Source organism: Amaranthus tricolor, chromosome 7, assembly GCF_026212465.1.
Source record: "Amaranthus tricolor cultivar Red isolate AtriRed21 chromosome 7, ASM2621246v1, whole genome shotgun sequence".
Taxonomy (NCBI): Eukaryota; Viridiplantae; Streptophyta; class Magnoliopsida; order Caryophyllales; family Amaranthaceae; genus Amaranthus; species Amaranthus tricolor.
In genome coordinates this window covers 12184285-12199061 of record NC_080053.1, presented here as the reverse complement: position 1 = coordinate 12199061, position 14777 = coordinate 12184285, and the positions used below count along the sequence as shown (strand labels likewise).

Sequence of the window (14777 nt, the reverse complement as noted above, 5' to 3'; positions counted from 1 at the left end):
ATGAGTTTGTCCCATTAACTAGCAAATGCAACAACTTTGTTGAGTAAACGAGAAAATTCATAGAAATCAAGGGAGTACATAAAATTAAAAATTTATATGTTTCACATATTTTTATTATACACTTACTTACATAAAGCAAGTATAGCTAAATTCATACATTTTATAAACATAAATTTCTCCTTAGTGAAGACAAAACAAACATCTATATGAGGTAAGGACTAAGGACACACTCCATCAAGTTTTTTTTCATGCTATTTGCACTGTTACATTTGCCAATGTACATTTTATCTTTACTATCTTCATTTATGTATTAACAAAAATTTAAAAGTTTAATTTTCTGAACACTTGTTGAGATGAATCTATCAAGACCCGGAAGGATATTTTTGTTCTTATACATCAGAAATTCACAAAAGATAGTCTTTGGTCACTCATGTATAATGCCAAGATTCCTAAAGAACGAGAACAAGAAAAAACACAGACAGTAACTAATAATGAAACATGATCCAGCCCCAGCCAGAGAGTTACTCTACCAGTCAACAACATATGTGAGAATTTTAAAATATTAAAACTTACCTCAGAACCTCCTATGACGAACATGATAATCAACACAAAGACAAACCATGATGACATAAAAAAAAATAGCAGGAGCAGGAAGGCAGAAGCCGCAATGACAAACACCATTGCCCCAACTACATTTATATCAAGTACATCCTTCTCACCCTCGTCCTTGGCTGTGGATGCTTCCTGCTCAAAAATGGTAAATATATTATAAAATAAATAGATAAACAGATTGATAGACAGACAAATTACCCTATATATCAACTTCAAACAAAATCAATCTCCATCAGGATCTCAGTTTGAAAAAGCAAGGACAAAAGTGATAGACAAGGCTCAAGTCCGAGCCAAACTTTGCAAACTGTTCTCTTCGTATCAAAAAAATCGTTCCTAAACCTAGAATCTACCAAAAAATCGTTTCTGATTTACCAAAAGGAGAGTTTTGAAAGGAACAAGTATGCTATAGGTCTTTAGAAACCTCTTATTCTGACCAAAAAGGGGAACAATCTGGGTACATTGGTACTTCAAAAAACTTTGCTTGCGGTTCATGGAGGTGATTGGGGTAGTGGGCAAGAGCCCTTATACCTTGCTGCTAGAAGGCTTGATTTACTTTTGCCTTAAGGTGACCAAAAGCTACACAAGCACCCTGCCCATAGCAAGATGACAACCTGGCATATTAGCCAACAAAAACAACGATGAAATATCATGAAAGATACTCTTGGTGCCATCTCCTTGAGTTAAACCCACATTTTAGGTTGCTCAATAACTAATCCATAAAACTCCAACTAATCTTAAGTCTTCTCAAAAAAGTTTCAAAAGAACCATCCTTCTTACCATGACCCGTCTAATGCTATCAACCACCTCATTGTCCACTATAAGCAACCACTGAAAATAATGGATGACATCAAACTCAAAGAGTAAGAAGAAGAGACTCGCCAAAGTTGACAAGAATATGATATTTTACATACATCTATTTATAACATGGGCAAGGATGCTCACACTGTCAACTTTGGATATATCTATGGAATGATACAACGACATTTATTACCCTAACACCACTTAGTGGCTTCTGCCTATGTGGGGTAAGGGAGTTGGACATAAGCATCCTTACCCATATTATAAAAAATATATTTATGATTGACTAAATATTGCAAATATCTTCTGAACGGCTGAACCTGACACACATACATCTCAGGGAAAATATCAAGCTGTAAATCACTCAAGGGAAGAGATTCAAAAATAAGAAAGTGCTCAATATATCATAAGTTTTCGTGTAATTGAAAGCCTTGGTTTTTAATTTCACTAAATCCCTATTAATAATATACCAACCAAACTTCAAGTGAAAAATGGACTTTAACATGTGTGAAGCCTGATTGCAAGGAAAAAGAATAAAATATATAAATACACGGCATTTTAGAGTAAGTTCTCATTCTTGACATTCCAAATCCAAAGGAAGACAGAAAACTTGCATCCAACTACAATAAAGAGAATAAGCCAAACACAATGTAACATAAGTTAACTAAAAGCAGACTAAATATTAAATCAACATAGCAATTAAAACACCTCAAGACATTGGAAATTTTGGTTGTTCAAATTAGATGATAAACCTTTGCTGACAGTTCATCATATTCTTCATTACTCTCCTCATGTCCACTTAAATCAATCCAGACTGATGCAACAATTAGTGTTGCAACAGAAATCACCCATATTATGCTATTAGTGAGATCAATAATTGATCGTCTTTGCAAGTATATTTGCAGCTCCACTGAAAACAAAGAACCCAAGAAAAGTATCAGAAAAGAAGAATATCTGACCTGCAACTCCAATTCTCCAAAGGCTAGATCTTTCCCTTCCAAACAACAATTCTTCTTTTTCAGGAGAAAATCTTTACATTTTCATTCATTAAATATTACAAAAAAAATACCTCTTTTCCCCGCATCCACAGCCTTGTTTAGAATTTCTCCTCCAGATTTTAGGATCATGACAGTGGGAATAGTAAAGTTCAAATCAGTTTCATTTGAAAGACAAGTCACATCAGCCAAATCTGCAGGATTGAAATAATTGGAGCAAAATAATTCAGTTAAAAATAGAAGATATAATTTTAGTAACTTTAATTGATCTTCTATCGGGCCAAAGATTTATAGTTCTTTGATTTCGAATTATAATGGACTAAAGTAAAATGGCTCATTAAATCATGTGCACTTTTATTGATGTGGTTGCACATAATGTTTGTTACCAAGGGTCAACCGGAAACAACTTCTTTGTTAGTTTTATCATTAACAAGGATAAGCTTGCGTACATCCGACCCACCCTAGATGGGAGCTACTTAATGACATCCGCTTAATGGAATGTTGTTTTGATGGAGACTCGACTTTCAATCAAAAAAAAAAGAAAAAATTATTTTCCGAACAAGAACATATTAGTTCAGAAAATAAAGATTTTTCATTTTTTAATTGATACAACCACAACATATGCATTTACTCAACAAATTTCAAAAAGAATAAACAAAATAAGAAAAAAAAGTTCCGCATTGGTCACAAAAATTAATTACCGATTACAAACAATATGAAAGAAAAGACATGGTGACGATATCAAATTCGCACAAGGAAATCGAAATGTGTAGTGATTTACACGACTAAGCAAGATATTGACAATCCTAACTCGGATATAACTCACCACATTGACGAAGTGACTTTGTCATGGTATGCCCAACAGTCTGATTTTCATCGATACATAATAAAAGGTTCCACGCGTGCTAAAACACCTAATTCTAATTTTGGAATTGTTTCAACCAAAAGAATATTCACCGCTTTTTCTCAAACGAACAAAGGAAGCATCTTTTCTTTCAACTGAACAAAGGTTCCAATGCGTGTTGTATTTGACCTTCTACAATATTATCAAGACTCTAAGGTATAGTTACAAAAAAAAATGGTGGATGAAATTTTTATAAATTTTATAAAACTGCAATTTAACTTAATTTATTTCATATCATAAAAAAATATTTTTTGACGAAAAATCAAATATAATCAGCTCTAGAATGTTATGAAAGAACCTTCCTAGAGTAGGCATTAATCATCTCAAAGTTAAAAAATCGATATTAATTTAGATAAAAACAACTAAAGTCGTTAATCTGGAAACTTTAAGAAATTGTGAGATTATACATATTTGCTATAGGTATGAATGGAACGGAAGTGTGGAACGCAACCTAGAGTTACTTGGGATCGCTTGGGTACAAAACAACATCATTTCGCTAATTTCTTCTCAAATCATGAATAAAAAAGGCAAATAATGGACAGTTATGGGCCCATTTTTAGACCATTTTCAATGAATCCCGAAATCAAAATACGAATTATATGGCGAATTGTGTTACACTGAACAATAGAAAAATTAAATTGATTTTTATGCTTAAAAGATCATGTTTTTAGGCATATTGTCGGTTTTCTAAGATCTATCTCTTTCTTTCCTCACTTCTCTTTCCTTTCATCTAGGCCGGGAAACCTTACAACATTAATTGAACGGTATTTTGTCTTGAGAAATTTAGGTCACACTTCGCTGACAATTTTGTACGGTCGTTCAGGGAACACAGAACATGGCTACTTCTGTGGTACAAGGTTTCTATGTTAGGTATAATACACACTCCTACCTGCTCTCCTTTCCATTTTGTATCTCAAGTGGAATATCCTAGTTATCAATTTTTCTTAGTGTATTGTTGCCACTTAAGGTACTTCCTTTATCCCTCTCAATTAGCACCACTTGCTTTTTGGGTGAAAATTAGTGGAAAGAGAAATTGGATTGAAGAATAAGACAAAAAGGCAAGTGGACATTAAAAATGAGTGGTTAGATGGAGAAAGAATAAGTTTATAGAAAAGGTTAAAAGACGAGTAGGACCATTGCCAAAAAAAATGGTGCAAATTTAATGGAATTAGGGCTGGCAAAAGTTGACCCGTCCTGCTAACCCAACCTGAACATAACTCGAAATAAGTGAGTTTGGGTTGAGACTTTTGACCCAATTAATTAAATGGGTCGACCCGACCTAATCTGTTTATTAAATGGGTTAGGTTCAGATCAAAATTTTAAACCTGAAAAAACCTGTATAACCCGTTTAATTAAATGTGATAATTTCGAGTTAAATCAATAAGTATAAGCTAAACTTAGTTCACTTGACATTTTCTTATTTTTCATAGTAAATACAAAATAAACAACAAAAAAACATAAATTTAAAATTAAAGCCTAAAAATTAGATTTAATCAACGTTAAAAACCTTAAAATTAAAACAAAAAAATTATATAAGTAGGTCGAAATCTGGTCAATCTGATCTGTTGTAGGTCAGGTCAAGGTTGTGATTTTCGACCTAATTAACTAAATGAGTTGGGTTTCGGTCAAGGGTTTTCTGACCTGTTTATATATGATCCGAACTCGAACCCGACCCAACCTGATCTGTTTAACAGGCCTAAATGGAATGACTAAAATGAAACGTGATACTGATTAAGAACGAATGACAGAGGGAGTATTTTTCATCAAGTAAGTTTTACTTTTAACAATGGTTCCTCTCATCTTCACAGGTCAAATAGGACAAACATGGTGTAGAGTAGAGAACATTAGAACACAATATTATGAAAATATAATGTAGATCAACACCTTAAAAGCTAGAATGCAAAAACTAAACCTTCTTCGTTATTTACTATTACCAACGCTGCTGCACCTCCAGATTGAGCTACTCTTGCCTTTACTGCATACTCACAGTCACCACGAGTAGACAGTGCAATTGATTCACTCACCTGTAGTGAAGACAAGCACATTATTCAGTCTAAGCAAAGTAAAGCTCCAAGAAGTTAACATAACGGACAAACACATCATATTTCACATTTCGACTAGAAAACAGTTTTACATTTCTACAATCTGTAAAGCACATAAGCTTTGGTCGGTAACTGGTATTCAGTAATATATATATACACTCTCGTCTTAAATTAGTCATCCTCATGCCTGTTCCAATAGTTACACTAATTATACATCAAGCAACACACCAACGGAATAATATATAGTGAACAACATTCAATCTCTTAAAAACCAAAACCACAAAAAAAAAACATCACAGGACTGTGGTCCCTAACAGTTTATCCCAAGTACCTTGTAAGCGAAAAATAAAAATAAACTTAGAATCTTAAATTTTTAAAGTTTTAAATTATTTGGAAAATTATCACGAGGGGAAAGCGAGAGGTAGATAGTAACAAACCCAAAACAATGGGAAGAAACCCCTTTTTTTGAAGGACAAGATATAAAAGAGAAGTTAAAATAAACCAAACAGGTATAACATAAAAAAAAGAAGCAAAATATTATGGAAAACTATCATTCCCTCATGCAGGTATGCTAACTATCTCGTGAGTCCAAAATGGAGGTCCTACTAGACATGCAACATAGGCACCAAGCCACCAACAATACAACAACCTTCAATGGAACATAAACTCTACATAAAACATGTTCATCTTTAAAGATCCAATGCCTTAAAGTGTAGCAAACTCGATCCATTATCCATCTCCGGTAACCTCCTGCTTTCTTTTTTTGCCATACAACTTTGGCTTAACACGCTGGAAACTAAACCATCCCCAAGGCCAAGGAAAACACAAATGTTGACAAGAAATAACCAAAACAGATAAAAATGTGATTAAGATATTCTTCGTTCAATTAACACAAGCTGATTGCTCGCAAAATTCAAATTTCCTTCTCTTAGATACAAGATTCTTCCTTCTCTTAAATACATTCTTCTGCTGACCTACATGATTCAAAATAAAAAACATCATATTCATCTTGCAGATTATTAGGTCTATCTAAAGTTCCATCTCATTCTCATGAAACCACTTTTAGAAAATGGCAGACTGGTGTTCTTAGGTGAGGCAAGCTAACCACCTTTGACGTGTATCCCCGCAATATCATGCCGGAACAAGAATTTTAACCAATGTTCCTCCACAGCACCAACCTAGTAGATTTCCATCTACTGAGGAGTCAAACTCCAACGCCCCTTGTTGCTTGGAGGACTAAACTTCTTCATAGCCCATAAAAAACCCTTCTAAATTCCCTAGTGCACAAGGAATTCTCACCCAATAATTCTCCAATCTTAGGAGATACACTTGCTAGCAATCCGATCACCCCAACTTTGAATCTTGTTCCGGAGGTCCAACCTTTGTCTCACCATTGATCACTCGTAGGATTTTGTCTTTGATGTTCATTAGATTTTATATGTAAATCCAGTGGGATCCAGTCTAGATACTTAAAATCTTGTTTTGTTTTTGTTTGATTCCAAGCAGTTTTCATTTACAACAAAGCCACCATGGCTATTTAGGGTAATAACATATTTGAGTTTTATCTTTCCAATTTTGGAAAATGTAATTTTGATAGTAGCAAAGAATGAGGCGTGAAGAAACAGGCCAAGACCAAGACAGACAAACATCATCATGAAGACTTAAGAGATACAAGTCCAAGTTCTAAATCATGTCCAGGGGTCTGAAAGAGGGAAGCAAAACGCCCAGCCTATGATGAACTCCAATTTAACTATTCATGCCCAAACCCCAAATTCTTTCAAGTCCTAAAATTCAAGTTCTACAAGCCCAAGTCAAAACTCAAGATTAAGTCCAAGATCAAATTCAGGATTGCAATTCAACGCATGAAAAGTGGCTGATCGAGATTCTGATTTGATTTCAAAAAAAAAAAGGTTCAATTTTAGGAGTTCAACATCGAGATGAATAATTGATGGCTAAATCTTAGCTTATAGAGTTTCGTGAAGATTGAAAATTCATGTGAATGGTAAACAACAAAAGTTATCTTTTTGTAGAGTAATGAGCAAGTAAAGAAAAGCTTAACAATGAAGCCCATATAGACGTATAATTGGAAGCCCACAAATGAAATGCCTCCCTTGGGACCCAAAGAATAAGGCCTACATGTGAATAAGCCTCCGGTCTAAGTCTGTCCGACAACTAAAGTTGTGCATTAGGTTATTTTTTTAGTTTATTTTGGTTCGGTCGAGGTTCAAGGGTTGGTGGAACTTCAGTTTGATTTGGAGTCGATTTGAGTCAAATTTGGTTAGGTAAGAGCTTTAAGGCATAGTTACATGGAACGTGGAACGCAGCCACGTTTCGCGATCCGGGAACGTTCCCCCCAATCACCACGAAACACAACCCAACTCGCTCAAGGTGAGGTCCCGGTGTAGAAGACCTTTTCAAAGGGTATTTTCGCCTTGATATACAAATTAAAGAAAAAAGAAAGGAGGAAAAACGAGATTAAACCTAGAAAATAAAAAAAAATTAACTTAAAAACAATTTCTTAAAGAAAAAGAACCATTTTAATTTTAATTTTGTTTTTAAATATACTTTTTATACATAATGTATCTTGTAACCAATCGCTCCCGAGTCAATTTAGTTGCATTCCTTGTTCCCGTTCCCATTCCCCGCTCCAAACCGAATGACGTCCCAGGTAAGAACGCTTTAAAGGTCATAGTCATCGTCAGTTAATAATATTGTGAGTAAAATGTAAATTTGGCTAGTTTATTAATAGAGTCGGGTAATATTCGATTTCAAGTTGTATTTCTTGTTGAATCGGGTTGAATATCGATTTAAATTGAGTTTTGGTTAAGAATGAGCTAGATTAGTAATCTATTAGATCGTATTAATAACATGCTACCAGCAAGATTCACTAAATGTAATAGACAATTAAGTACTAATTTGATTTGAAGTTGGATAAATCACTAATATTTTATAGAAAGATAGAACTCATAATATAATCCGTTGTACACGTCTTCATTTATATAAAAAGTAACAAATAACAAATTAAAAAATAGTTTTGATTCGATACAATTTGATCAACATTGATCATTTAACTTTCAATTCAAGCAAAATGTGGGTTGATAGACAATATTGTTTGAAGTTCAAGAAGATGATATGATCACAATTAGTTAAAGTATAAATTAAGTTGGTTGGAGAATGACTTTCATTTTAACTATTTTCATTTTTCCATGTTAGTTTAACGTCAGATTCAATTTTATACTGATTTTTGTGTACGTTATTCTCTTGTTTTTCCCATCTTATTTTGCAGGTTGTTCTAGGGGGATCTTGAGTGAGAATGCTTAGAATAAACGCCTAAAATATTTTTAAGTCTGTCATTTTTTTATGTCACTATTAAGAACTTTCAATTGAGTTGTAATTTAAATACTTTTCCTTCTATTTCTAGATAAATAATTTTAACTTGGTTATATTTCTTTTGTCGTCCGTAGTGGTTCTTAACACTCTCTAAGTTAAATTTTGTTTTAAATAAACAAAAATCTTTAAGTTGTATGGATTTAATTTAGAGGGTGTTACAAAATCTATCGATTTTTCGATCTCCATTCTCTAATTTAGTAGATTACTATACAAATTACATTCTAATCGTTCTACTAAATATCTATAGAAACTTGTACCCCTATCCAACTTTTCTATACAAACTACATTATAGTCATTTTACCAAACATCTCAAACATTAAAGACTAAAGTCATTGCTAAGGAGAAAAGGTAAAATTCAACCAAAAAATGATGCAAACATATTAATCCAAGACAAGGAGCCACAAAGGCGCAGAAATAAAAAAAGTGCAAATTAAACTTCATATTATAAGTTACATGCAATCGAATGAAGACTTATTGCAACATATGAAAACAATGCTCCATCTTGGTCATCTGTATTAACACTAAGATCTTTTTATAGCTAAAAAGCATGACCTCCATTTTATACCATTGAATACCTATGAAATTAGAAAAATGGTAGCAATTAATCACCCATAAAAATCAAAAACAAGGAGATGATGGGAATTCCTTTGTCGCTATATTGATTCTATAGTTCATCAATATTTAAGTTCCTTATATCTCCAAGAGGCAAGGTATCGCTAACATTAAAGTGCAATCATGATAACATTGAAATAGGCAATGCATGCCAAGGACAAGACTAACAGAAGTTAAAATTAATTGTCCTCTTACGGCGACTAGGAGAGCAACACTCCAAACTTCGCAAGTGAAGCCGACCATATCTTATTACATTGTCAAACTCGACAGCATAAACTTACAAGCACCAATATAAAATATTAGATGTGTGCTTTAAGTGCCAGCAATTCACATTCAACTTGATCCATTCTGACAATCAAGCGTTTCACAATGCACTCATCTCACAACTGGCTGCGGAAGGGAAAATCATTCGTGATAGAGGGTAACAAAGAACAAATCAATACATAGAAATCCAAGGCATCGTGAAGCATAAGATTTTATTCCTTGGTTAACAAAGAAAAAAAATGCTCCATACAAACCAATTCGATTTCCATTCCCCCTGGAAATAAAAAGAAGGTGAACAGAAACAATTCTTTAGCTAAAATAAATGTAAAGGAAGACTGACCTTCGAAGACAAGTTACCGCAGCCAGTTAAAGGATTCATAAGCACAAGTGGTAATCTAGGACTTCTCTTCTTCATAGGAGGGTAAGGACCAAATGTTGCAGTTACTGCACCGAAGATCCCTTTTTCAACACCATCAATCCAGTAATTCACCAAAGCCTAGACCGAAAAATACACCATACATGTAAATTTAAGGTTCATCAAAATCTTTGTAGCAATTCAAAGAATTAATAGGTATTCATCAATAAAGGAAATTAACTATATTTCAATTGATAATTAAGTCAAATAAATTCCAGATAAAAAATGCAAAAATTGACATAATTAATTTGAAATTCCCAGAAGCAAGTGATGATCAAAGCCAAATGCTCAAAAGAACAAAACAGAAATAGAAATATAAACTAACCAATTTTGGATCATTGTCGCAGCTGGAAGGATTATTAGCGGGAACTGCAAGAACGGAGGGAAAACCAACGACGACAAGGAAAAGCAAGATCACCTTCAGGGATGAATGAATCGCCATTTTGCCTCAAATGGCAAGAGTATTTTTTCAATTTGGTTGGAAATTGATTGAATTTGGGTTAATCGTTCTTCATCTCAAGGTCTTCAGAAACTGATAATGGTGGACGGAAACGTCGGAGTAAAGAATGAAGGCAGGTTAAAATAAAAATAAAAATAAAAATAAAATAAAACTAAAAAAAAATATTCCCGATTTCTTGGTGACATAAAAATAGCTTTATGCCTTTACAGCATTCTAATAGATAGGATTTAATTAATGATGGAAAATCCGCTCTTGTTTGAAACAATTGATCAAATAACATTTTCCTCCTACAATGTTTTCGAATCGGTTTTCATTTAACTCTCTCATTTCTTAGTCTATCTTTTTCTTGAATAACGTTAAGGGGTAGGAGGGTATGGAATTCTAAGGAATGGAATGGGATGAGAATTCAAAGGGTATGACATTCCAATGTAAAAATGCCTAACCAAACATTGGAATGGTTGTGATACCATTCCATACCATTAAAAATGAACCAACCAAACATGCCCTTATTATTTTGTTTTCGTAAATGGACAATTACTAGCTTTCCATTAAGTCTTGTTGTGACCATAGTCACATGATTCAATAATGTCCTTGCGAATTGCTGATCAAAAAAAGCGAATTATGGTCAACTTTGAGTTATTTTAGGGTTATTTTGAGCGAATCGCGAATTCAAAAAGCGAATTAAATGGTGAATTATGTTACACTGACCAAAAAGGTGGAATGGACTATTGAAGAAATGCTCTTATTTTCAGTATCTTTTTGGATGTTGATCTTTACGACAATTATACAGTGCATAAATTGGATGCAATACTATGACTCGTGTTTTAGGAAAGTTCGATGCTACCACGGTGGAATTTCGCATGTTTTAAGTTATAAATTAAAAAATAATTCATAAATTAAGAAATAAAACAATGATGTGTACGGTGCTAAGTATTTTCAATATTCGGAAGGGAGGTAGTATAACTTTTGCCGTGCTTATCCGGAAATTGAAATTGCAAGGAAAGCCACAATGTGAAGAGCGTCACAGAAATGTATGTATGTATCTATATATATATATATATATAAACTAGACAGAGAATCCATTCCATAATTGAACCAAACAGTGTGAATAGATTGAATATCTATTACAGGATTGAACCAAACAGTTTTAGTCTGGTATGGGGTTCCGAATCCATACCATCTTGGTATGGGGTTCCATACCATTCCAATCCTGCTCACTGAATCAAACGGACCCTAATTATGTTGGATATTTAGTGTATCTTATCACCAAGTACTACAAATAATAATAGGACAAAATGTATTAAAAATAAAGTTCAACGGGATTCAAAGGATAGGACAAAAGAAAATTAGAAAATCGAGTCAGCAAGAAAAGCCGACTCGACTTTAGGTACTGGAAACAATTGTTGTCCAGCAGGAAAAGCCGAGTTGAGTTTCCTGTAGTTGGGACAAAAGCCGACTCGACTTTTTGTTCTGATCAGACCGTTGTGTCTTTACGTTTTCTTTGAATTAAGTGTATTGGATTCCTTTACTTATTCCATATCAATTCTGATATTACAATGGCATAATGAAGAGGAAATGCTCATGAATTCCATAGTTATAATGGTATTAATTGATGACCACTATGTTGGGGTGATTGAATGTGCCATGACCCCTTGGTATACTTGAAGTATAAATAGGGGTTTGGGAAAGGATGTTACACACCTAATTCTTGAATTTTTTATCCTTACTTCTCTCTTACTTATGTTCTTTCCAAAGGAGTTGTAAACTTCTTGTTAGAATTTTCCAAGTTTATAATTCACCGAACACTTTGTCATTAAGTGACATACCTTAAATACCCTAAGTACTAAGGGTGTGTTGTGTTGTTTGTATCACATTGTGAATTTCCAAGTTTCAACCCAAGTACCTTTGTGGAGGAAATTGTAACACCCCCATAATTAGGTCCAACTTTAAAAAGAATTTTTATGCAAAAAATAAACTAAAACCTAACCGTGGGAGCATTACCGCCACATCTATTTCTGATAAGGAAATAAATATAAGGCTAAACAACTATAAAATAAATTATACAATTTAAGTACTAAACAATTGTTACAACTAAAAGTGAAATTTTAACTGAGACATGACTACTAATTAAATTTAATTTTCTAAGTGAACCTCACTCTATGATCTCCACACCATCAGTGACCTACAAAAATAAAAATGCAAGAATAATAAGGGAAAAAAACTCCCAAAATCAGGAAATTGAGTAATTACAACTTCATCCCGTAAAATAATTTAGTTTGAAAACGTAAAAGTCCGATTTAAAGTGAACCGGATAATTATATGTAAATATAAATTCCGAGTCACACGTCGGACATTTAAGTTAAACTGTATATAGGATCGATGACGTTCTAGTGATAAAGAAATAAGCAAATAAAGATAGCAACAACAAATCAACGAAAGTCTTAAAGTTACAACTTGAGAGCCTAAGGGCCTCTTCAAAACCATATTCTAGTTTAAATTATAAACGCACTTTCCAAGATAAATAAACAAGTTCAACGAAAAAAAAAATATCATAGATCGAATACGACTGTCAGCTCATTTACAGGTTCTAAGTTGGAGTCCTCACACACTATTCCCGCCTGCAAATTGACCTGCTAGTTGTCGAAAGACCACATCATAGCAAGTTCAAAGAACATAAACTAGCACACGTCAGAGACTTCATACAATGCATTATACAGGTTACATACGAACAATGAGTTCATCCTAACATGCAAAGGCTCTGACATTTAAGATGTCATTATTGTCTTTCCAATTCCTAACTCATGTCGTTGCCCGTCCAGTTCGAGTCGCCAGTGTAATATAAAAGTTTGGAGGAATACGCATGGGAGAGCTAATCCCGAGGCAACCTCCGGCCTAAGACGTTCCCCGTCCTATTCGGGTCGTCAAAGGTAAAGTATGCATACCCCCATGGTGACTGTAATGATCCAAACTAAATTGCCATGGGAACGATGAATAATAATAATTCCAATCCAGTATAATAACCTCAAATGGATAACCAACATAACCATCCTTAAATTTTCAAGTTAAACTCTTTTCCAATTATTTTTGGTGTCAAAGCCTTAAGTGATACACAAAATCACATCATAGAATGAGTACAACATCAATGTACATTTCCAATTAAATAATATGGTCTGAGCGTGTACCTTAAAAGAACGGTAAAGCACGCAACAAAAGGAATCTCAACCCCTTATGAATCGAGGTCCTAAACACAACCACACATACAAAAATCACGTATTAGTACGTGTTTCCACAACTAATCCACTTTATACTATCAAGGCGTCACTAAAATTCATAATTTTAAATGATTAAATATTAATCTCAATAACTTCTAAATTTTAAAATCCAACCAGAAACTTTATTGGCCTTTTTGGACAGTTTTTCGAAAATTCAAACAAAAAATCCAACTTTACCACTGCGTCCGGAAGGCATCAATTATGTTGGGTACCAAATTTCATAATTTTTAGCGCCCATTTACTATTTTAAACTAATTTTAGCATTTAAGTGACCTTTAATGCAATCGGTGAATGAAGCGACAAACAAAACGCACTTGAATGTCGAGGTTTGAGGCACGCCCGTCGAGGCACACCTACTGTCCTGATTTTTTTTTTGAATTTTTTTTTATTTCATTTAAATATTTGTATCACATACTACCACGAATCATTCTTAATAATGAAATAATCAAAATATGAGTACCCACACATACACAAATCTCAACACATAATTAAAGACAACATAAAAAAAAATATAAATAATTATATTAAGATATTTCTATCACTCATTATATATATATATATATATATATATATATATATATATATATATATATATATATATATATATATATATATATATATATATATATATATATATATATATATATATATATATATATATATATATATATATATATATATATATATATATATGTATATATATGTATATATATGTATATATATACATATATATATATATACATATATATATATATATATATATATATATATATATGTATATATATATATATATATATATATATATATATATATATATATATATATATATATATATATATATATATATATATATATATATATATATATATACATATATATATATATATATATATATATATATACATATATATATATATATATATATATATATATATATATATATATATATATATATATATATATATATACATATATATATATATATATATATATATACATATATACATATATAT

At 32.6% G+C, this 14777-nt stretch overlaps 1 protein-coding gene across 1 annotated transcript in view; it reads right to left on the bottom strand.

The window, feature by feature from the left end:
• The window catches only part of LOC130818752 (signal peptide peptidase-like 3), a 28652-nt gene extending 17956 nt beyond the window's left edge, over positions 1-10696 (bottom strand). The window contains exons 1-6 of the mRNA XM_057684947.1: positions 10358-10696; positions 9958-10113; positions 5222-5333; positions 2480-2599; positions 2163-2320; positions 574-744 (exon numbers count right to left, since the gene is read on the bottom strand). Of these exons, the coding sequence (XP_057540930.1) occupies positions 574-744; positions 2163-2320; positions 2480-2599; positions 5222-5333; positions 9958-10113; positions 10358-10474 (834 nt within the window). The 5' untranslated portion in view covers positions 10475-10696. The remainder of the gene's footprint in view (positions 1-573; positions 745-2162; positions 2321-2479; positions 2600-5221; positions 5334-9957; positions 10114-10357) is intronic.
• Positions 10697-14777: the final 4081 nt, after the last annotated feature.